General features: G+C 40.8%; 1 protein-coding gene and 1 long non-coding RNA gene across 4 annotated transcripts in view; one reads left to right on the plus strand and one right to left on the minus strand.

Annotated features, from left to right (window-relative positions):
* Window positions 1-1,886: 1,886 nt before the first annotated feature.
* Window positions 1,887-24,050, minus strand: LOC146493075 (TGF-beta receptor type-2-like). Of its 3 annotated transcripts, XM_085148679.1 has the most exons (8): window positions 23,810-24,050; window positions 21,771-21,981; window positions 21,375-21,516; window positions 18,575-18,765; window positions 13,837-14,600; window positions 12,833-12,974; window positions 4,172-4,296; window positions 1,887-2,779 (listed from the first exon to the last, which is right to left on the minus strand). In XM_085148679.1, the coding sequence occupies exons 3-8, from the start codon at window positions 21,503-21,505 to the stop codon at window positions 2,600-2,602; spliced, it is 1,533 nt and encodes a 510-aa protein (XP_085004805.1). In that variant the 5' UTR covers window positions 21,506-21,516; window positions 21,771-21,981; window positions 23,810-24,050; the 3' UTR covers window positions 1,887-2,599. The 3 variants fall into 3 exon arrangements, with proteins under 3 accessions (XP_085004805.1, XP_085004804.1, XP_085004806.1); XM_085148678.1 differs by lacking the exon at window positions 21,771-21,981; XM_085148680.1 differs by lacking the exons at window positions 21,771-21,981; window positions 23,810-24,050 and adding an exon at window positions 23,460-23,593.
* Window positions 7,024-25,390, plus strand: part of LOC146493076 (uncharacterized) — a 423,488-nt gene continuing 405,121 nt past the window's right edge. The window contains exon 1 of the long non-coding RNA XR_014871944.1: window positions 7,024-7,125. This is a non-coding gene — a long non-coding RNA (uncharacterized LOC146493076). The remainder of the gene's footprint in view (window positions 7,126-25,390) is intronic.

Here is a 25,390-nt window from a genome sequence, read left to right on the forward strand (position 1 = left end):
TTCATCTGAAGAATTAAAAGCAGCCACCTGCAGACAGCTGGACAGAGAAACAGGCAAATAGTGGCAGAGGCAGGTAGGCAGAGATCCACAGAGAGACACGTGTTCCAGTCTGAGTCAGCTTCGAGCTGAGGATAAAAGGCTCGTCAAACACTGCAGACACGCCATGCCAAACACAGTGCGGGCCCCCTGATTCCCTTATCTTTTGACTTAACCAGTGCAGACACCACCAGTGTAAAAGTATCAAGCATTATCTGTCAGTCAGCAGAGAACTGCCACTCAGTGTAATCATGAATTTAAGATGAAACATTTTCTGTTCTTAAATGAATGAGCGCTTGTCAACACCAGCACGCTGTGGATCCTGTCTACTGCTGGATCTGATATCATCAGGACATAAACTGTTTAAAGCCTGAGATTACTTGATGGGCAAAAGGGATCATGATTTTTGAGAGCTTGTCATCCTTCTGAAGCTAAGTGCTCCGGCAATAAATTAGATTATATCGTTCCACAGTAAAAAAGTACTTCTAATGTATGGCACTGAGAACCATTTCTCTCATTTCTTAGAGGGGAAAAGATGAAAAAAAGAGGAGAAGCTGACAAACACAGGACCTAATTGTAACAATAAAGTTATATAACTATCCTGAAATAACTGCAAATGCTAAACATGTCTCGATGTTAACAATCCAACATATGAATACTTCTTTTTTTATTTCAACTGAGCATGCTGGGTGATGGACATCAGTTTTAGTAGGATCAAGATTAGCAGTACTTATTCACTGGCTACTTTATTAGGCATATCATACAGGATAGATCCCCTTTTTGTCTTCAGAACTCTCTTAAATCTCTGTTCCACACATCCAACAAGGTGCTGGAAACATGACACAGAGATTTTGGTCTATATCTGTGTGATAGCATCGCACATTTATCTATTTATCTGCACATTCATGATGAGAATCTCTTGTTCCACCACATTCCAAAGTTGCTCAGTTGGATTGAGATCTAGTGATATTGGAGCCCAAACATGACATTGAAGTCGCTGAACTGATGTTTAAGAAATCAGTTTGAGATGATTTGAACTTTGTGACATGGAGCATTATCGTGCTTGCAGCAGCCATGAGAACATGGGTAAACTGTGGTGATAAAGGGTAACCTAAATGCAGCAGTCTACCTAACAGTATAATGGGGCCAAAGTAAAATAACATCCACAACATGCCTTCCTATCAGCTCAAATCAGTGTGTCCATTCTCCTCTGACCTGTGGCATAAACAAGGCATTTTCACTCAGAGAACTGCTGCTCACTAGATATTTTGTTTTTCAGATTTTTCCTGTAAACCCCAGAGATGGTTGTGTGAGAAAATCCCAGCAGATCAGCCCCTCTAAAACCAACAACCACGCCACATTTAGAGTCACTTTAATGCTCTTTCTTCCTATTTCTGATGCTTCGTTTAAACTTCAGCCAGGTCATCTTGATCATCTCTACATGCCTAAATGCATTCATTTGGTGTCATTTGTGTGATAAGATATTTGTGTTTATATACAGGTGTGTGTGTGTATGTATTTGGGCTTCCTTCATTTAAGGCTAGAAAAGTAGCATTAATAGTTTTTGATTGTAAAATGAAGTATCTTACATAAAAACCCAAAGTTAAACAAAGTATGACAGCAGCTGAGAGCATTAAAAAGCACAGCAAATTCAAACAGAGAGCATAGTAATGTTTTTAATAATGATTTCTATACAAAAATTCCTTTGATACAGATAATTTCTGAGCAGATCAGAATTCCCTTCTCAGTATAAAAAACAAAACAAAACAAATTCAGCTTTTATAACATATAGACAGTGACTGGATGTTCCAGTTTGGAGTCCTTAATACATCTCTGCATTCCTTTTATTCTCTTTGTCTTATTAAACAGACTTCCTTTTTCAGTTTAGAGTCCTCTGAGTAAAATGCCCTCCCTCTCTCTCTCAAACACACACCTACCTCTATATATCTCAGTTTCCTTTCTCCTTTCAGAATGATTTTGCTGTCTTTATTTTACATTTCATAGTCCTTGAGATATGAAATCAGCTATCCCTGCAGATTAGTTCTTTGGATGTTTTTCCCTCTACTTCTTTGCAGTGAATAATTTCCACTTCTTGCCAGAGGTTCTATTAGCACCCTGAATGTTGCTTCATTCAGCTCATTGGACTTTGATCCAAGACCACCTGGCCATTTCAAAAAACAAGGCAGCTGCAGGAGATCTTAGTGTCTTAATATTTGGTCAGTCTTGCCCCATTTAAAATACATTTGCAGTCTGTTTATTTCCTATACCTGAAATTTTAAAAACAAATAAGACACAACATATATATAGTTTGGTGTGCATAGATGTTTATAAAGTGCAAATAGTATTTGGTAAAAAAAAAAAAAAAAAAAAGAAAAAAAAAGAAGCTTTATAATGTGAGCGCCCTTTTTGTTTATGACTTAATCCAGAATATGTAAGCCCACCTCTGGAAACAGTTCACTTTCATCTACATTTCAAATGCCTCCACTCATATTCCTTTTCCCCTCAGCAGCTCGATAAAAAATGTCTCAGTCACCCTGCAGGGGGCAGCGTTTCTGTTAAGCGTTTACTTTTCATCCACTACAAAGATTTCTTCAGGGATTTTCTCCTCTGAGTCAGAGCAATCTGACAGCTTGTCCAGGTACTCCATGCCATTGAAGCGCTCAGCAACACAATGGGCGGTGAGACGGGCCTCCGGGTCGTGGTCCCAGCAGTCCTCAATGGAGGCACACAACATCTGGATGCCCTGCATGAGGAGAACAGGCTCACAGTTAGTATAATAGACTTTGGGGCAATGCAACTTAACTCAAACTGAAGCTATGAATGTGCATTTATGCATTTTCAACTGTGTGTTTATCCATATGCACCTCTGTATCAGTACTTTTATATAGGACTTTTGATGCATTTCTATTGGAGAAACTAGCATTGAGAGTTATTCTTTCTGAAGGACGATTTTGCAAGGAGAATAATATGCAATTCTTTGAACATAAATGCTGCAGCTGCTTCATCTTGTGTACGGCTTCACTTTAAAATATGGAAACACTAGGTGCCACCAGTAGCTAGACACAGAGCTCATTTTAATGTTGTAGGTATCACAACAATCCTATTTAAAGAAGAGCAAAACAAAGCGAGAGACAGTGTGTGACAATGTGCTGTGGCAGCTTGAATGGATGAATCTTTTCATTGTGACATACATAGTAAAGCATAAATAAATAAGCTGTGCAGAAGGGAGACGGTTTTAAACCCTCTTGCATTCTACTTTTGTTTTCTACATAGCGAACTGCTGAGTACAGCAGCATGAATGTCCTCCAGGAGACACACTGAAAATGTGTGCAGTTATCTCCGAATCTAAACAACACTGTCTCGTTCTTTATGACAGTTTCCCTTTGTTTGGAACAACTATAAACACTTCTGATTTAAAAACTTGGCTGCCAATGTAGAAAATAAAGTTTATTTATGTTTTTTTTTTAATATATCTTAGAGAATTTATTGGTCCCCTACTATGATTTATTCATTAACATGGCTGCTTTAGTTTTTCTTTGTAGGAAAAGACACTATATTAAAATGTGAAAGGGGCCACATTCGTGAGTAGGCCATAGTTTGCATATACAGACTTTAAACCATGTAAACTTTGCAAACCCTAGTTTAAACACAGTGTGGATATTGCAAGGGACAGCCTGCGTCAGTCATGTTCTCACTATTGGAATTAGGTGAGGGTGAGCAGAGAATGGACACAGTGAATACATCACACCATTACCTGCACTGTTCTCACAGCAGTGTGAAGGATCTGGAATACTGAAGACTGTTTAAAGTAGGTGTTCCATTCTCATTTCTATAAAGTAGCCTTGCATGACTCAATGTTATTTATACAAAAAAAAACAACAAAAAAACCCTGAAAGTATTTAAAGTCTGTGTTTGGCCCGTAGTGATTAATCCCAAATAATCAATGTTATTTTCTTATTTTTTATGTTTGCTTTGCTTAATATGAGCATCCTCCACTATAACAACAGGTGCATCCATGACAGTATACCTGATAATGAAAATGAACACGTTTTTAATATCAGCTGACAAAAGATTAAGATGTTAAAACACAGATTTTGTGGTTACAAACGAGGCATTTATAAATTTCATTTCTTACCGAGTGGTTGGTCCAGCTGTTGGGGATCTCAGGTCTTCCTCTGTCCCTGAGGACGCTGTCCTTCATGCTCTCTACACACGGGTGTTCTCTCAGGTTTCCAAACGGTGGCTCGTATGCTTTCACGTCTGCATGTGAACACAAAGAAACAGGTGGGTTCAGAGAATTAGCCGGTGCACAGCTCAAACTGGTAGGTTTAGGCTTTTACACGGGCAAAACAACTTTGAAACAGATCACATCTGACAGATGAAGTTCTGTGGAATAGAGAGAAAGATCAGATGGAGGTGCCCCACAGCACACACATCAATAACACCTCTCAAAGGATTCACTGTGCGCTCTAAATTGAAACTGCAGGATGCAAACTTTAAATAGCACTGAAGTGGCACAAACAACTGAAGAACCCTAAGCTGTTGATAGAGGGGCCACGGGCGAGATTTTCTGAAGAGAAACACTATCGTCACATTTTTAACCTTACTGTCGATGAGTTTAAAGAAACCTCACCAACACTGCTCTGGCTTTGTGCAGCTCTCTTACACAACAATTCCAGAGTGCTTGTCAAAGGCCACTTACCAGTTGTGTTTACTTAGGGCAAAATTTCAAAGCAGGTTTGCAGGAAAAAGCCTGAGAGCTATGAGTCAACAGTTTCCGAAAAAATATCGTATAAATTCCAATTCCTCTTTGTTTGAAGTTTGGATTCCTCAGCCGCAACACTGAATTACACTGAAGTTAAAACCTAGCTCTTATCAGTCATTAAAAGATGGACTAACAAAATTAACAGATTTTATAATGGATACAAAATCAGACTGAGAGAATAAAGTGAAAAGGAGATGCATATTAATAAACTATATAACAAAGCCACTGTGGAGTCTCTGACTGTGATCCCTGGCATACGTGGCAAATAGTTGTCAGAATTAAAACAGTTTCTACTTTTCTCACCTACAAAGACTGAGTCGTCGTTTAAAACAACGAACACATTTTACAATGCATCCTGGCTGTGTGAAAGTTACAATGTACTATTAAACAACAGTGGTAAATTCTTGTAAATACTCAGGAAGTTTCAAAAGAGTAATTTTGAACAGGAACAAAAAACTGATGACCAGCAGCAATAGAATGGGCACGTATGGCTGCCCATGAAACTGTCTGACGAGTGTTTATTCATGATGTGACTGCTGATAGAAGCAGCAGAATGAAGTGTATAGGGCTGCACTCTCTGCTCAGACTCAGAAAAATGTTGCAAAACTAAGCAGAGAGCAATTTGAGTTTAGATGGATAATGATCCAAAGCACACTGCGACAGTAACCCAAGAATTTCTCAAGGAAAGAAACAGGATATTCCTCAAGGGTCAAGTCAGTCACCTGATCTCAACCCAATGGAGCATGCTTTTCAGTTACTGAAGACCAGACCTAATGCAGAAAGACCCACAAACAAGCAGTAACTGGAAGCGGCTGCAGTAAAGATGTAGCAGAGCATCTCAAGGGAGGAAACAGAGCATTTGGTGATATCCGTGTTCTCTAGACATCAGTCAGTCATTGACTACAACGGCTCCAGTCAATGCAATATTTTTGTTAGACCCCTTGCATTAAAGCTAAAGGTCTGCACAGTTTAATGTAAAATCACTGTGGGGGTGGCATGCAGAGGCAAAATGACAAATGCGCGTCATGGTTTCCTTATGGACCCAAATATACTGTGGCTATATTTCTGTCAGTGATACTGCAGCTGCTGTTTAAGGTCATGCAGCTGAAATACAGAACAATGGCTTTTACAGGCCAGTAAGAATCTAGCAGAACCACTTTAATTCATACTTCATTGTAGCCAGTAGCGGTTTTAGATACGGGCGACACGGGCGGTTGCCTGGGGCGGCATTGTGGTGGGGGGCGGCATCACGGATATCGGCAAAAAAATAAATAAATAAAAAAAAATAATAATAAAATTGCTCGTACTCATGCTGCCCCGACATCAGCCAGCGCATACTGGGAACGACATAGGCACCGATCGGTTTTCTATCGCCCATTTGCTGGGAGTAAGGGCGCCCTCCGTTTGCGAGGTGCGCCTGCTGCTTGCGGCTAAGGGAGGAGAGGGCGGGGCGGCGGGGGATTCTCTGGCTGGCTAGAGTGGCATCTAATATCCAATCGCAAAATAAAACAAAATAAAAACAAAACAACAAAACACAAAAACACCCGACATTATGATACAGACTTATAATTTGCACCGATGTTTTTTCGAAATTCTATACACGAAAAGTGAGCGCGAGAGCCCTCAGTGCGCCTGCTTGCTGCTGAAGTCAAAGTAAACTTTATTGTCATCTCCGCTACATACAGTCCAGTATATAGAGAGACGAGACGACGAGGCTCCAGTTACAGCAGTGAAAGTAAACAAACAATAAATATAAGAAGAGTAAGAAAATAAATATACACTTTAGGATTCGGGGTAAAGGGATCAATAACAATTTAAAATTTATAATTTACAGTTTGATGATTTAATGTCTCACACACAGCCCGTCGAAAGGGGAGGGGGGCTGGCTGCTTCCAAATAGAGCACATTTAATTCATAATGTTGTAAATCCAAGCCCATTATGTATTCATGATTTGAATCCTGGGTTGTGTGAAATCTCAGAAATAAAGTGAATCCGTGAACTAAGGTGTAAGTCTATTAGGTTATGTTGTGGTGATCCTCGAGTTGGGGGATTTGTGTTCATACTGGAGTGCAGAGGGAGTGTTCGCCCGGTGCACCAAACGGGCTAGGACCGCCACTGATTGTAGCAGAGGCATTTTGTGGTATAAAAATATAGATATTTATACACACATACATATTTTCTAACAATAAAATAGAATACAATCCCTGTAAATAACTGCTGGCTATTAAATCTGTCACTGGAAACACACAGATTTCAAATGTACTGAATTTATTAAAAAAAAAAAAAAAAAAAAAAAAAAAAAAAAAAAGCACAATGCAGATTTGTCCTGCATCTTCTCATGTAAATCTCAGAGTTTACGTAACAGTGCAGAACAAAGCTGTGTCAGCTGTCGGCGGGTTCTGAGGTTGCCTCTTCAGTCATAAGGCCAACATATTGTTGCTGAGAGTAAAACAATATTTTGTATGTGAATTATTATGAAAAAAAAAAAGGTAAGAAATATATAAAAACCGTTTGTAGCTTTTTAAAATAAACTACTGGAACACATAATCCTCACATAAGCATGTTGTTTGTACTGTTTGATGATCATGATGACGTTTTATTTCTTTTTAAACACGTTAAAAAGAAAAGATCGCAGGGAGTTATGCAACCTACAGACAGGAATTGGAGGATTCTGGGACACAGACTACTGCAAAAAAAAAAAAGAAAAGTTCTTTACAGTCTGGAACTCAACATTACTGCAAGCAAAGTACTTCTGGTTTGTTATTCAAGCTTAAACACAAACCCAGTCAACCATTTTTAAGAGAAAAGGAGACAGATGTTGTTTGTTTTGTTGTGACAGGTCCAGGGAATGTATAACTGTGTTCTAGACAGCAAACCCACTTTGGAAAGTGTCAGCAAACATGCTGGTGTGCTCATCTCCAAACAATGCTTCTCAAGTATAGGACTTGTACTACTTCATAAACAAAGTGTGTATTCCAGGACAAACAGATTTGCCCAATCTGGCTCTAAAGGCAAAGATGTTTATTAAAGGTAAACTTTAAATTAAACTGCAGTGGCAGAAGAGGCTTCTGAAAGCACAATACAGTGCGAGTGAGGACTGCTGGGGTTTGCAAAAGTCACACACTGCACACTGACAAGATTTCCTCCAAAGCCATTTAACAACTTCAGCACAGTAACAATGAGGAACTTACACTATATGTCCGACAGCTGACATGTAGTGATGTGGATTTTGCAATGCTAGCACATATTTCCTCCTTAATGTCTATTTTCCAGCCCACTTGTCCGCCATGGCAGCAGAAAGTGTCTGTGCATATGCAGCCAAGAAAAATGTAGTCATTTTTCTTTCCTACTGCAAACAAGGAAAAACTCTTGATGAATGGAATCGTTTTGAAGCTTTGTAATTTACATCCGTCACACTGCACTTTTGTTCTCGTAGATTGACCACCTGCTCCCCTACGCACATCCCAAACTCACCAGTCTTAGTTGGCATACTGAAATACTAACCTCACACAAGTCTGCTTAGAAATCAGTCAGCACAAGCATTTCACATTTTGTTTGATAGTCTTTCTCTGCTGCCCTTCCAAGTGAACAATTCGTTGTCTAATTATAGCTTAAATAAAATATAAACACTGAAAATAAGAAGAGAAATCCTGTCACCTAAACACATAAATAATACAGCAAAAGCGATCCAAACAGTTTCACCATGTATTTGGAAATAAATTAGTAATGTGATCGCAACAACTGTGTCAGCTTCCCCAAGTCTGTCTGAGTCTGGAACAACAGCTTGACTAATCTACTCCCAGCCGCTGCTGGTTTTCATTAGTTTGCGGTGGCTCCAACACTTGTTTTCTGTTGTTAAACTCAAGCATTACAGATGTATGCATGAACATTACTCATTAGCAGAGCTTAATTTTAGGGCATACGGCATCAACTTGCCCTGGAAGCTTACCCTACCATTAACTGCAGCTGATACATTCCCTAACCATCGACTAACCCCATTAAGTAAAACCAAAAAAATATTTTTGCCCGCTTTGAATGCAGCTTCAGGGAATGTAAATTGGCTGCACGTATTTTGACCCTATTTCATCCTCAATCAAGTCTAAAATTTGTTCCTAAATGTGCGTTGTGGCAGCCCCCCACCACACGCATTAGGCCCTCCAGTTCTGAAGGGTTTGATGGTCTGACATCTGGAGAGCAGCTGCCCTAACCTTTCCTCCTCTCCAGTCAAGCTCAACCTCTCCCCTCAGGGAATGGAGGTATTTTTTTCGTCTGCAGCTCCACATTCGACACCACTCCGCTATTATCCTCCTACTTTGCCCCACCCGCTCGAGGAACGCCCTCACAATCTTTCCAAGACCTAAATCTGGACCAGCTAAATTATACAGCAGAGGGATTTTAAGGAACAGACACTCAGATAAAAAGATCTGAGCCTGGAATCTGACTTTTCCTTGACTTGGAGGTGTGCTGATCTCTCAGTTTCCCCCCTTGCTCTAACCCTTCCCTCAGTCTTGGAAGATAAAGAGGGTAAAAGGATGGTTTGTGCCTGGCTGGCTGGCTGTCGACAGACAGTTTTTTTCCTCTCGTCTGGCAGATCTCAGATCAGACCACGGCCTCAGGAGCCGTGACAGAGCAGCCATGTGCCTGCCTGCAGTGATCAGACATCTTCCTTACATTCATACAGGCAGGTGGCATCAGAGACAAGAGAAAAAAGCAGGGCATCACCCTAGTCATTATACTGATGCCCTGGGATGTGTCACTCTGAATTTATGAGTGTGGGTTCACATCTGCTCATATTTTGTCTCAGGAAGGTAAGATCTCAGGGAGTCATAAGTGACTCACCGACCTCCAGGGAAAATGTGGCAACTTCATAGTAAAAAAAACAGCAGCAGGAAAGCAAGCAACTCTTAAGTGTACTTTGTAAACACATCAGCTTTGCTCTCATGCTGCTCTGCTCCAGAATCAATACCAGATCTCAGCCAGCACACTATCTGCAAGGAGATTTTTAGCTGCCAGTAAGGGAAAACCAAATTACACCATCTCATTTGTGCAGCTTATTCTTTCCACCTTTCTCATCGTCTATCAAGGTGAGAGCTTAGCTTTGTTTGTACAGTTATTTAATCTCTGAACAGGAAAACGTCTCCTTTAGTTTCAGCCCCGATGAACTACAGACTTCACCCTTTTACACTTCTCCAAGAAATGCCAAGAGAAGTGGCATTTCTGAAAAATGGGGACAGAGATATGTGAAACACGGGAAAATGTGAACTAACCCAGTGGCTTCTATCTTTAGTCTAGAGGTGGGACGGGAACCTTGCGCTTCCTTTCCCTAGTAAATTTACACTGGCCTGTCCTGTCTTGTCTGTGCCTGCATGAGTAAAGCGTCACGGCTGCCTATGGTGTGTTGCACTGCAGTGGGAGACTAATTAACTGCTGCCTCACCTACCTGTGTCTCAGAAGAAAGAGACTGAGAGAGACGGGAGGAAAAATGTAGCGTAACTGAATTGAAAGTGCCAGATTTAGAAACAGGGAATGGTCGAGTGTATCTGGGCAGGACAAAAATGTGTTTTCGCATAACGTTTAATTCTGTATACAGTGTTTAGGGTAGCTAAACCTAAACTAATGCAAAGTAAGGGAATGAAGGACTTAATCTGACATGCATGTAACGGATGGAGGGAAACGCAGGATAAACAAATGAAGATGTTGTTCGCGCAGATTTCCTGAAATCCCTCAAGAGGAAACCAAATGAAGCCAGAGTAAACCTGGATCTGTTTAGTGCATCTTCACTCATCTCTATATGCTGCCTGTCCTGATCTCAAGAGACATTAACCACTAAATGTCCTAATATAAACCACACTTAAAGTTAAAATCTCTCTAAAAAACAACAACAACAACAACAACAAACTGCATCTTGGGACTATGCTCTTTGCAAAGCAGGAAATACTCTGTTTTCTTTTCAAATGTGTACCCACAGGGCACCCACGTTGTTGCAGTTTGGAAGGAAAAGCAAGAGGAATTGTGGGTCACTTGCTCATGTTTTTGCTTCAGAGGACTCATGGGCAGAATAACTGCGCGATACACTTCAAGGAAGCCCCCTGGGGAGGGAGGGGAGGGAGGTTAGTGGGGGCAAAACAGGAAAACTCAGAAGCAGAAGTGTTCATGCCCAAACCCAGCATTCAATCACTGCTGTGACAAAATGGAGACAGGAGCAGTCTCAGAAACAAACGGGACCACAGAGACACAAAAGGAAGCAAAAACAAATAACCTTCTGTCGACATGAAATACTGCACTGTACAGGCTTCAGATAATCAACCACTTCTATTATTTGCACATACCTCGACCTTGTTTTGCTGCAGAGTGACAAACACGAGTAACGGTACATTAGCAAAGTGAAGGCTGATCCTTGAGGCTTCTACAAGATGGATTGTGGCTTTGACACTTTTAGATTTTCTTCCCACCATGACTAATGGGTCAACGAATGCTCACACATAAGTCCTGTCACACAGCTAATAAGTGAACTCACAGTGGAGTTGGTCACTTGGTGCTTGTATTGCTCAGAGGTCAAACAAGCTTTTACAGTATTTCTGAGGATATTTACACAGCCTCTAAAGGGAATTTCATCAATCAGTGCTTCTATTGGTTTCCTATACTTGCAGTGACCCGAGCTAATTTACCAAGGAAATTGATGGTTATCTCCGCAAAGGTTAGAGGGAGTGTTAAATGTGTGTACAGTACACTACGTTGATAGTCAGGAAGACAGAATATTGGGTTTAAAACAAGTACTGAGAAAACGTGACAGAAAATAACAAGTGAGATGTAAAGTGTCAAATAGCACGCTTGCATTTAGTACATGAACAAGAGTGAAAAACTTATTTTTTTCTCTAAATGTTGAACTATTCTTAAGTAGCCTTTGTTTCAGGAACTAGATGCATAGCATAGACTCTTTCTTCTGCATTTCCTGTGTGATAAGGTTAAACCGACTCTGGCAAGAAACCAAGGCTTTTTTCTCACCGACATCTTAAGTATTCCTCCCCAAACACACATTAAAGCTAAACTCTATTTACATAATCATTCACTGATGTTCTATATCATCAATAATTAATTTTATGCCTAAATCATCAGTTTATGTAAGGTTGTTTAATCTATTCAAAATATTTGGATAAAGCCAGTGGAGGCTTTTCATAACTCATGTTAGGAGCCATCATGTGCTACTGGATTACTGGAAGAGTCCTTTTTGACCAGGATATGTCCTTCAGCATGCACATTAAACAAATATGTACTGTTGCTTTCTTTCATCTGTGCAATATCACTAAAACTGTCTCAGAGTGATGGTGAAAAAAACAGTTCATGCATTTTTAACTTCTAGGCTGGACTATGGTAATTCATCATTATCAGGCTGATCTAAAAGCTCCCTGAAAAGCCTTCAGTTGATCCAGATGGATGCAGCGAGAGTAGGCCATATTTCTTTCATATTAGCTTGTCTTCATTGGCTCTCTGTTTAATCCAGAATTAAATTTAAAATCCTCCTCCTCACATACAAGGTCTTCAATAATCAGTCCCTGTTACATCTTAAAGATCTCATACCATCATATTATCCTAATGAAGGACTTTACTCTCAGACTGCCGGCCTACGTGGGTTCCTAGGAAGTTTAAAAGTAGAATGGGAGGGAGAGCCTTCAGCTTTCAGGCCCCTTTCCTGTGGAGCCAGCTTCTAGTTGGAGCTATATCAAATGACCTTGAACCGTCCCTTAGTTAAGGTGCCATAGGCTCAGGCTGCTGGGGGGGCTTCACATTATGCACACTGCACGTCCTCTCCACTCCCCACGTGTTTATGGATCATTGTGGCATGTTGCTATCGCTTCTTTTGTGCTGTGTTCTGTCTCCCTACACACTCCTTTTTTCTTTTCGTTTCCCCCCTCAGCAACAAACAACAAACAACATTGGCATTTTTTGGGGAATTTTAACTGAAGCGATCGTTCTACAGCACAGCGTGTTAACTGATTAACAAAGAGCATAGAAGGACTTCATGATCTTACCTCCGACTGCACTACACCTTGAGATAATCTCCCACAGTACGAGAGCCATGGAATAAACATCGGCTTGTTTGAAAGACTCAATGTTTTCTAGGTTGATTCTAGACTCCAACACCTCGGGGGCCATGTACCTGGCAGTGCCCACCTGTGGAAATACAAATAGAGAGCGACACAGATTAATTATTGTCTTTGAGTCTTTGACCATAGTTGCAAATGGGAGGGGAATGCACAATATTGTTATGCACGATTTAAATATAGAGGTACATCTAAGGGAAGGTGGCGAACCACTTTTCTTATCTGCTAAAACAGCAATCGTTTTGTTGAAAACGGCTCGTTAAACAGTAGCTGCATTAATCGAGCGACAGGTAGTGATTTTGGCCTGTGTGCTCTAAGAGATTAAATCACATTTATCTACATGAGAAAAAAGTTGATGTAGAAAATAATTAGAAAAAAAAAGGGCACCACTGAGCTCATCAAAACCTTGCTTGTCTTCACATAATTGCCATCCTTGAAAATGTGTCCACTGGAGCTTTCTCCTAATGCATTAGGGGCATCACAATGCATTAGGTGTGCTGTGTGGCAAAGGGTGAGTCCTTTTCATAACAAGCCATTTTCATAACAGAGTGTAAATTGTCTCTGGCCTATTACGTCTTTGTAATGAGTCCATTAAGAATCAATCAAGCCTGTTTGTCTTGTGACTATGATAAAACAACAACAACCCAAGAGCACTTACAGCAGTATTTCTATCAGTATTATCCTTCTGGGGACAAGATGGAGTGAGTGCCATATATACACACAATGTCCTGAAGTTCTGAGGGTAAGAAAATGAAAGGTTTGATATATAGCTTGGCTCTTTTCAAAGTCTGACAAATATCCCAGAAGAATTATACGACAGGGCTTAGAGTGGTTTGTGTTTGGGGCACTGGCAAAGTTGATGATGTCTGAAATGATTGACAGCCAAGTGAAAACAATCGATCGCCCAAAATTTAGTCTTTGGTAAGCCTTACCTGCCCACTGTTGGCCAGCTCATCCACAGACAGAGAGTTGTCCAGCCGAAGCGCAAGGCCAAAATCACACAGGCAGCAGGTCAAGTCATTTTTCACCAGTATGTTGGAGCTCTTAATGTCCCTGTGCGCGATAGGCACCTTGGAGCGACCGCAGGGGGTGCGGTCGCTGTGAAGGTGTGCCACTCCACGGGCTAGCGAACCTCCGAGCAGCCACAGGTCATGCAAGCTGATAATATTATGAGTCAGGTACTCCTGGAGATTCCCTCGTGGATGATAAGCTGTGATCAGCCAGTACTGTCTCGGCTCCTTCCTGTCCTCTGCTGTCAGGAAGTGAAGCACATTCTCATGCCTCAAATCTGCATCTGAGAAAATGTCCTTCTCGTTCTTCCAGGATAGATACTCCTCGTGTGAGAAAATTTTAATTGCTACAGTCTCAAAGCCCTGCTCCACGCTAACAGAGGAGCCCTGCTTCAGCTTGGCTTTGTAAACTTCTGCAAAGCGCCCTTTTCCAACCTGCACGTCCAGCTCGATGGGCAGCAGCTCAGTGTTGTGATTGAGGCTGTTGGCGTGTGTGGAGCTGCTGTCTTCTTCTATAATGACGAGTGGGTCGATTTCCAGCAGAGAATCTTTCTTGTGCCTGCAGTGGCCATTGCGCTGGCGGCACACACGGTAAAAGTAGAAGAAAGTGATGACCACGGTAGCCATAACCAGGAGAGGCACCAGGCTTACTAAGATAACAGCCATCACCTGTGGTTCCGTGGGCCCTAAAGGTCAAAGAATCAGCACGTGTTAAAGAAGATAGTGTGAGGTTAAGATGCAGAACATACAACCAGTCTAAAAGTCACTTTAAATCTGTGAGAGTAGTAACTGTGTTTCTTTCTTCTTTTTTTTTTTAAACTACAACACCCACAATATGAAGACATAAAACACTAAATTACTTTGTGGCAGATTGTATCAGCACTTAGCTACAAGTAAAGTAATGCTCAGAAGACAAGAGAAACCCGACGCTTCTTTGAGGAATGTTTATCAGGATCAGAGCCTAAGTTAGATTCTCAGCCACAAATGTAAACTGCTCCAAACCCTGACCCAGTCAAGCACGATCTCATGTCTGATTCTTATAATTTGGGAGGTGGTGTGTCTGGTAGCTGCTTTGGTTTTGGCAAACAGTGAGAGTTTATGCTTGTGCTGTGTTTATAGTCCCGTTTTTAAAGCTGCAGCAATAGAAGAAGATCTATAAAAAGTAGATCACCAGACATAAAACACTAAACAAGAAAACCTCAAATGGTCCCCAGTATGAAGCGCTCTAAATTTAGTCATTTATAAGTTGTGTTGCCAAAGCAAATGCCACACTTTATTTAGCTGTCTAGCTTACATTTGAGTTGCATAACATGTGTAGGCAAGAGTATCACGTGTGCATTATTTTTCAAGAAATACATGGCAAACAATTTTAGGAGCAAGTGTAAATGCGCGGAGCAGAGTCAGGCATCTAACCGACAGCCGAGTTGAGCCCTCGACTTCTCTCTAATTTTTTTTTTTCTGAACAGGAAACCACATGTCTGAAATCCTCTACAGGGCCTCAGACAGACTGTTTGTTTTGATTTTTGTGGAGTGAGAAGCTATTTCTCACAACAAACCTGTCACTGTGCCTCCAAACTCCTCCGGGCTTTAGACAAAATCCTTACTTGTTGTGTGTATTATTGAAAGTGCAGAAGTAATGCTACATTTAAGGTCTGGAGATGTCGTGAAAAACCGTGTAATTGAGAATTATCTTTAAGTTCAAAGTGTGAAATACTGCATACACAAGGGTAGAATCTTTGGAGGGAAAAGGCTTTAAGAAATACTCTTGCTGGTGGGAAGTAGATCCATACTACTCACATACCTGCCTGTTAAATATGATGCTTCAGATATGCTTAGCTTAGCATAACATAACGACTGGAAACCATTGAAAACAGTGGTACCTACCATCTTAAATAAAGCTTTTAAGTTGTACTTGTATATTTGTTTACACAGCATTAAACCCACTGACAGGTGAAGTGAATAACACTGATCATCTTATTACGTCTTGTTCAATTCTGGCATTCACATGGGTGTTACTCTGACAAACCACCCGCTCACATTCAATATAACAACTGACGTACCTTGTTTTCACTCAAGCTAGGTCTCATTTTGTAACATTGCCGTTCCCAGTAGGTTTTGTTAATGTGTTTCTGATAATAGGGTGGGAAATACCATTAGCTTGCTTCTCAAGGCAGCTGTATAACAGTATGAAGAGAGGGAAAACTGCAAGCAAAAGCTGAATCGTTAAATCGTGCTTTGTTCAACAGGTTTAACTGGTTCAAATTGGCATTATTGCCCTGTTGTTCAAGCTCATCTGCAGTGCCTTTACTACAGAACTTACCCACTTTAGTCACTGAGAACTTCCAGAGAGCGCACAGACATTCCCAACAGTGAGAAAATATGTTTCCATGACGTGCTTTGCTCCGCGCAGATGCTTTCAATTTGGCCCTCGGTGCAGAGCCAGGTCTCGGAAATGTACCTTGGTGTTATTACTGCCGGGACACCGTAGTCAAAATACATCTTATTCCAGGGCCAATGTTGTAACTGGAGTCTAGAAGCCAGTGTCTACATGATCTCCTAAAGCTGTTTGCAATTATGCATCTGGAGAGCATCCCAGTGCACACATGTTGGCACTCGTGCACGACAAACTGATAAAAAAAAATTCTGACGTTATCATGTTATCCTCACAAATGAAAGAATAAATACTTCCACTTCTAAGATTTTAAATGAATCTTCCTCCACTTTAAAAAGAAATGAAAGATAGAGGGAGTAAAACTTAAAAATCAGATCAAATAACCGGTGTGCAATATGTAAGGTATGACTCTCCCAGTGATGAACTCAGAAAACTATTTCCAGGCAGGGGTGTAACACAGAACTCTGAGCCCCACTCAAAAGCACTCTCTGCGGGAACCCTTCCTTTCTCATATCTCTCATCCATCTTTTGATTGTGTGTGTGTGTGTTTTTTTTAAATAGATAATTGAGCCAACAACTTTACAAGAACCTGTAGGGGTCCTTAGAGTACCACTGACGTCCATAACGCTGCACATGTTAAAATGGACACACACTTCTTAACGTGCTGTGCTTGAACACTTAATTCTAAATGTTCAAGTTATTGTAGACGAGTCTTCTAACACTTACATTAAGAAAATGCTGAGACTACTATGCTGCATAATAAAGACCGTTGTATTTAGTGAACAAGACTTCACTACGAACATGGTTTTTTTCCACCCCCCCAAAAAAAAGTTTTCTTAACATCCTGTGTAATTATAAGAAATCTCTCTTCATCCTCCCCCTCTGCTCTCTTCACTTCCTCTATCACATCTTCTTCCTCACTATCTGCCACACAGACCTCTAGAAGAATGATGCGTGCAGGATTGATATGAGCCTCTAAACCTGCTCACAGCCTAACACCGTTTTCAGCCTGTGCGGTGCTAAAGGCGCATCAGGCGTCAAACCAGGTCATCAGGGCACACCAAAATAACTGGAAGCTTATTTGTGTTTACAAAAGCAACACTATAATTACACTATAATAACACTATATTACAATAATATGAGACATAGTGATTTTCTTGTCTTGTTCCTTTGATGTTATCAAACACAAACAGAGATGTCATATGGTTACTCTCGGCTGCTCCCTTGTCACAGTGGGTCGCTGTTTAATTTGGCAGAGTGTTTGCAGTGGATTCCTAATGCAATCCCACAAGGGATGTTTTATTGGCTGGAATTTAAACAGAGACATTTGGCTTGCAAAACTAATGTGTAAACCACTACTCTAAGGAGCAAACACCATGCATGACATAATAATGTTTACACTGTTTGTTGATGTGCTGCCTGACACTGTTTCATTATAACTAGCAAAATAAGTTTTTTTTTCCTTGTGTCGTATCATTTGGAAATGAACCTGCTGCTGCTCAATCACTCTGGCTCTTTCTGTAATTCAAGGCCGTGGGTTTCATGGTGTTAAGCTGTGCTAGGTCTTTTTGGTAGCTATATTGGCACTTAACAGCTGCTGAGAGCTAAACTTTTCTCAACTGGTTAGTTGTGCTCTACTCTCCTTTCTTTTTAAAATGTTTTTTTTTTTTTAAACAGCTGTCTTCCCTCGGTTTGCTTATTTGACCCTCACCTTTCTTGCCATCGATCCTTTGATTTTTGCTTTCTTGGTGAAAAACATGACTCAGTGCACATTATCACCTAGTTGGAGTAAATTAACTGTGGTGCAGAATTAAGCCCAGAGCATTTTTGCTCACTTCTAACGAATAAAAGGGGCATCAGAGAGCCTCCGTGTTTATTTGGAGTCAAAGTTCAGACACCCACCGAAATGTAGTTATGACACCAATTACTTAGACATATAATGTCCCAGTTTCCAGCTCCAGCCCTGAAGAGGGTTTAGCCTGCTTTAGTTAATTGTTTGGGTTTTACAGCTTGCAATTTGACCAGTTTGGCTTAATTTCACTCTTATCAAACCAATTTCCATTCAGAGCACTCAGCTCAAAAGGCTCTAAAAATCTACCGCATGTACCAGTGTTGCTAGACTGACAAATTTGCAGCTATTTGTTGCGCATAGTTTAGCATTTAACAATAAAAGATTCAAATATAGCAAAAACAAGTTAAATATTAATAGTGAACTGTCTTCTACCACATTTATTTCGTACATTTTGAAAAATTGCCAATTTAACTTACTTGGGTCAAAAAAGACGCGCTCATTGCATTCCTCCTCAGAGCATGAACAGATGAAGAACTTCGAGCCCATGCCACTCAGCTCTTTCATTTCACACTCGCTGTTGTTGTAGTCCTTTAAGACTAAGCCGTACAGTTTTTCAGCTGGGTTGTGGCACACTGTATCAAAGGTGACGTTGCCATCTTTCTTCCTCCTGAGAAAGAGAAGACGGATAAACACTTTTTACTAGTCAAGTTTGAGTTCGGGTATTCACTACCTGCTTTTCAAAGATTTGTAACAAAGAGATGATGGCAGGCCTACACTATTGTGCAAAAGTCTCAAGTCACCCCTGATTTCTTCGTATTTTGCTAGGAAAATGGTAAACGGCTTCAGCGATTCATTGAAATGTGTGCTAACATGCATGGAAATATCCAAATATATATATATAAAGCAAAAACAGGGATTTTACAATTCTATGATTCATTCAATGATTTTGCATGACCCCAATGACACAGCCTGAACACTCTTAGGCAGCTTCTTGTTCTGTCTGTGGAGGCCAATCCATGACTGATAGTGTACCATTGTGCGTTTTTCTGTCGGTATGTTTTTACTGCATCAAATTAGACAAGATCTTCTACTCACTAGCTGAAACACAGCCCCACACCATGACGGCACCTCCACTGTGTTTTACAGATGGCTGTAGACACTCACTGTTGTACCCCTCTCCTGACCTTCTCCTTACATATGGACAACAATTTCAAACAAAAATGTCAAATTTGGATTTATCTCTCCAGAAGACACGAAAGGCTTCTTTGCAGCGGTCCTTCCACTGAGACCATTTCTTTGCCTCTGATGATGGCCACATCTTTCCAGTTGCACAGCAGCTCATTACAGGATCTTTTCCTATCTCTTAAGAACGTGACTTTCAGATACTGTTCATCTAAATCTAGCTTTTGGCCTGTCACTTCTAATTTTGTCCACCATGTGCTCAGTTTCCTCAATTGTTTTATTTTTACAGACACACTGGTCAACATGCTGCGATTGGTCAAGCTTTCAGCTGACATCTCTTTTTAGAAATCACTTGTTGATGCAAAAAATATTATTTTATTCCTGTCAAACTGTGTTATATTTGGTGTTTTTCAGCATTTGGTTAAAGGAAAGAAAACAAATTGTATGTTTGTCGACTGCTAGTACTACAAAGTACTTTCTTCTTGCTCTCTGCTCCCTTTCGGGGTTGCCACAGTGGATCATCAGACTCCATCTCAACCTATCTTCTTCTGCTACACCAACCCTCTGCATGTCCTCCTTTACTACATAAATCTTATCTACAGTCTTCCTGTTTTCCTCCTGCCTGGCAGGTCCAGATTGAAGACCTTTTTCCCCAATATGTTCTCTTTCTGTTCTCTGCACACATCCAAACCATCTAAAACTTGCCTTTGAAACCATTTGACCCGAGCTGTCCTCTAATGTACTCAATTCTAATTTTATCCGTCGTGGTCACACCCATGGAAAGTCTTAACGTCATCAGCTTGGCCTCCTGTCTTTTAGTCAGTGCCACCATCTATAAACCATACATATGCCAGGTCTCATATATAAACCATTCTTTTCACTCTTGCTGCTACCCTTGTGTCACAAATCATCCCTAATACATGTCTCCACCTACTCTATCCAACCTGCACTCTCTTCTTCACCCGTCTTGTGCACTGTCTATTGCTTTATTATTTAAACTCATATTTCCTTGCATTTTTAACCTTGCACTCATGTAAAATTAAAAGTTCTTATGTATAGGCACAACACCGGTTCATCCCTTTCTTTTAGGCGCCTTTTTTGTGCTTGATTGATTTATAGATAAGTGTTAAATGACTTAAACAAAAACCCAAGCACAAAATAAAATCCTCTGAAAATGTTCAGGGACAAGGGCTGAACTGAAGATCAATGAAAAGCATTATGTCCAAAGAAAAGCTCTGTAAGCCTGGAGAACTACTCAGAAACACTTGAGTATAACAAAGTTTGGCTCCTTGGAAGCAACATATACAGAAATGAGAGGTGGGTCAAGACTTTTGCACAGCCTTAATAATTAGGTACAAAATGCAATGATAAACTTGTAGCTGTAAATGGCAATATTTTTATGTAATATACACACACAAATGACTAAAACATTGAATTCAAAGTTCTAAGGATGGAGACTTACATACAAACAACAGAAGAAAAAAATTAAAACTTGGCTCTGTACAAATCAGCATATTTACATTTGGAATTCCTGCTGAGCAGTGCTGCCTGGGCGGTTATGAGAGACAGTTTAAAGAGGTGCTGCTGTCCACGTGCCATTAGCTTTCTGCTAACCTCAGCTCATAACAAGCCCACTACACTGCGAGTATAATGAGAAACAGCAGCACTGCTTTAAGCTTTTAACACTAATACAAATCTGCTTCCTACTGCTTCTCACAATCAGAGTCAGATTTGATGCTGACGGGTGGTTAGGCGATCACGACCTGTCATAATCGGGCCGGCTTTTTGGGCAAAATGCTGACGGAGAAAGTGAAAAAAGCAAAAGGTCACACAATGAAGGAAATTTTAGAGCTTCAGGAAGGAAACGACGGCTGATTTGATGAATAAATAAGTAGCCATTGTTCCCCTTATTTCCTAACTTCGCTTTGTGTTTGCATGAAGAGGCGTATAAATATAAAAGGCATAATAAACGTCAGAAAGTAAAGAACGAAACAAAGAAAAGCTCTCAAGTCTCTTTGCTATAGTTTAATTGTTCATTTACATCCTGAATCATTGCATTAGAATCACAAGGCAGGAAGTTCAGTGGACACTTACCAAATACTGACACACACGTCTTCTTTTTGGGGGCAAATAGCTGTAATATCACACTCCACCTTACAGTTCCCTTTACCCGAGCAGTTAGTTGGCTGTACATCACAAAACTTGCACAGCAATGGTATCTTCATTATAGAGGCCTCTGGAAAAAAAAGAGGAAGTGAAAGAGGTAAGACTAAGTTGTGAATTTCATTTCAACAGCCTTAAAAACCTGAAAAACCTGAAATTTAATCAAAGGACGGAGGTATTTTGGAATTTGTCAGTGTGCAGAAGCTGATATTCCACATAACCACAGGAATATCCAAACAATTTTATACTACAGGGGTGGACACGTTTTCCTCCCCCTGTGAGAGCTTAACAAAGCAGAGCTTAACAAAGCAGAGCAGTGGCATTCACCTCCTTTAGACTTGTTCAGACCCGTATCAGTGAGACACACAGGATTGTGTGAGGAGTGCCTGTGGGTTTGATAATCATCTAAGGAGACAACTGCCAGACAGGCAAGAAGAACAAACAGAGGAAACACGGATGAATTTTCTTGCTGAGGGGTCTCTAATTTGTCAGCCCGATGAGTCGGCTCCCCATCAAGTAAGGTGTTGTGCCAACACCACTGATGATTTGTTGATGGAAAAAGAAAGGGAAAAAAAACGAGGTTATGCATCAGTCTGTGAAGAACAGGAGCGAGAAAGAATTTTATTTCCACAAACATTCCTAGGATGCAGTTCTGTAATTTATCCTTGCATTGAGGGACGTGATGACAAAAACCCCACCAAAAATAAATAAATAAATAAATCAGAGACAGAAAGGTGAAGAATCTCTTCTCTAGTTTTTAAGGGAGTTCTGGCTACTACACAAAATTATGAGCGAAAAGAGGACGTTGTGGCTTTAAGATGTGGAAACAGTTCGGAAAGGGGACATTTCAGATTTACTAGGATTAATAAGGAGAATGATTAAAAAGAGGAAACAATCACGATGTCTGGCAGGATTGAGATGCATGCATTGCATGTGTTACGCAGACTGGAAACACGTGACTTTGCTGGTTCAGTGAAACCACCTAACCACAGTTCATCTGTATGCTGACTTCAAGTGTACAGGAAGTTGAACCTGCTGTTTTCATCAGAGAATTCAACTCACGAACAAACCAAGAGGGAAAACACCGCTTCTGGTACACTGATGTACCTGAAGTTGGTCGATGTCTCAAAAATGGCACCGCTGAGGGTTTATCACATGACCAAATAGTAAATAAGTTTTAGAAGGGGAAGTGTAAGTGAAAGCGTGCTTCTTGACATGGTCAGCAAAAAAAAAAAAAAAAAAAAAAAAGTATGCTTTGGGCTTCACACAAGCTTACGAGAAAGGTGCTCTCTGTCAGTGTGTGTGTGCTCTTAACCTGGCACAAGGATCCTACTATGTCTGTTCCCCCAACACCCAGGCTGCAGGGTGGGGTCAGCAACAGACACGCTGTACAACATGCACCCTGGAAGTGCAGCAAAATTAGATCACTACCACCGGATGGCTGCGCCTGACAATCAGCAGCAGATGAGGCACTTTCACAAGACCTTATCAGGAAATCGTTGGCTTTTTTTGTTTTGTTTTTGCTTTCAGGGCTTGTCTGCACTGAGAGACGCCTTCACAAATACAAAAACAAAACAAACATAAAAATATCACACCTGAACTCCAGACTAAACTACGCCACAGAGCAATTTTAAAAGTCTGCCCAGCGGGCTGGTGAGGTGTTTTGAAGTAAATCAGCACTGAAGGGATAGTCCATGCCTGAGTGCTGTAGGAAGGTGGCTGAGCCTGAGTAATTATATCATTAGAGCAACTCCTCTGAAAGAGCATGTCATTTTAACCCAGGAGGAGGCGGGCAAAGGAAGGGATGAATGGTAGTAATTGTCACCCAGGGCTACATATAATTGCAGAGAGGTGGGGGGAAGGATTAGGAGCAGCCAAAGCCACTTGGTGCCGCTGGGACTGAGTCTGAGACAGATTAAGGTAAAACACGGTCTTCCTTAAGGGGGGCCGTTAGACCTGTTAGCACTGTGGCTACACATCAAAGATGCAGATAACCAAAGGAGGCTGGTGACTTACAGCAGGTGATGTCTTCCCAAAGCTATCGCATTCACACTGATGAAAGTTGCGACAGAGAGACTCGCGGAGTCAAGTGAAGCTAATTTACATTTGACACCACATTAGCAAGTAAAGTGTCCTGAATAAACAAGGCTTCGCACCTAGGTGTTTTCTTTTTCCGTAGTTTTAGCTAAAAGCTAAAGAAACACCTGTTAAGGGAAAAAAGCAATTACAGTGTCATATTTTTGCCCAATAAATAAATAAGGGAAATCAATTATCACTTTGTATCACTCCGCTTCTTCTTCACAGAGTCCGCTGAAATAAGTTCCGAAGCTTTGACTACTTTTCTGAGAGTTTAAAGTTCAACTCACCCGCCTCCTCGAGCAGACTACTACCAAAGAGTATCATTCCACACCAAAAAGCGGAAAACCGAAGTAGCTCCATTTAGACTGTGCGCTGCCCTCTTTCTCATTAATTTGCCGAAGCCTTGACAGCGGGTTAATATCCAGTCTCCGCGGACTTTCTTCGGCCCGCCTGTTGCTCCCTTTTAAACGCCTTCACGGCTCCGGGAAGACGAAGGAGAAGAAGCAGATTGGGTAAACACAAGGCAGGACTTACCCTATATGACTCACAGTATGTGCGCATTTCATGAAACAGGAAATCTTCAGAAGGGGTTGGACAGTTTTTTTTCTCTTCGTCTCGTATTCTTTTTTTTTTCTTCTTGGTCAGGCTCATACGACTCTGAAGCATGTCATTAAGAGGCTGAAAACCAGCAGAGCAAGACTAGAAATGACACGCTCAAAAAATAGCTTAACCGCCTATAGGCTTTTAAGTCAATGCAAACACCCTTTTACTTCAAAACAGTCACTCGTTGCAGATCTTATTTAGAGGTGTCAGCTTTGAAAGGTAGCTGCTGAGTTCTGTGTTTTGGATTTATTAGAGTGTTACTGCGTTTTACACAATAAAAACTCAGCACATTAAATTCACTTAAATGTCCCCAAGTTTAAATTGCGTTCCTCTGCTGCTGCATGATTTTGCTGGAGAGGTTCCAGGCCCACGGTTTGTCAAGGATGACATGAGAAGCTGTGAGAGTATCTTTATATTTCACAGTGTTGGTTTTTATTGAAGACACACAGAGGTTAAGTCCACTATAACACCGATAAATTACTGGTCTATTGCCAGGGTTTTGCAGATATGCTTTTGCTTTTCCTCTGCATACTTGAGATGTGATGTCAGGTTTCAGTTCTGACCCTGTAACCCTTTGGCTTATAACTCTTTTTCTTTTTTTCCTTTTTTCCGAGCTGTACTTTCTATAACCACCAGCTCAGTGAACTTTATTAGCACCTCTTATATTACTTCTGGCAAGCCGGCTTCAGTGTAGGTGCAGTGTTGAGTTTAAAAAGAGAAAAAAAACATCAGAAGATGCCTCAGAATATGATCATCATGTTTTGAGATGGTCTTCAGTGATAGTTGACTGTACATTTTAGGCATACAAATTCTAATACAGGAGGTTTTAATGTACTCTTAAATAGTATGGTGCATTTATTTATTTATTTTTCCTATTTGCTCTTAGTCAGTGGGTGTGGGAGTTTAGGTTTACACAAGTCTGTGCACGTTTTTATTCAAGCCTGCATGGCATTCAGCCACCCAGCACTGCATGATGGGGTCCAAGCCACAAGGTGGAGACCCCACAGCGTTGTGAGACAGCTCCCCACAGATCATACAAAACCTAAGTAGATCACAACATCCTGCTGAGTGACCACAGCACCCGAACAAAACGCCTTCAGAACTTTATAAATATACTCTGTACCAAACTGTGTGATTTTATCTGCCTTTGCGCTACAGGAAGCACAACACACTCAAGCGTGCCAAGAAAGGCTTATTTACACTTTTAGCCCCCCCTCCCTAAACCTTGCACAAGTTTCTCCATGCACGTCTACCTTTGAATGATT

The sequence above is a fragment of the Neolamprologus multifasciatus genome, chromosome 22 (assembly GCF_963576455.1).
Source record: "Neolamprologus multifasciatus chromosome 22, fNeoMul1.2, whole genome shotgun sequence".
NCBI lineage: Eukaryota > Metazoa > Chordata > Actinopteri > Cichliformes > Cichlidae > Neolamprologus > Neolamprologus multifasciatus.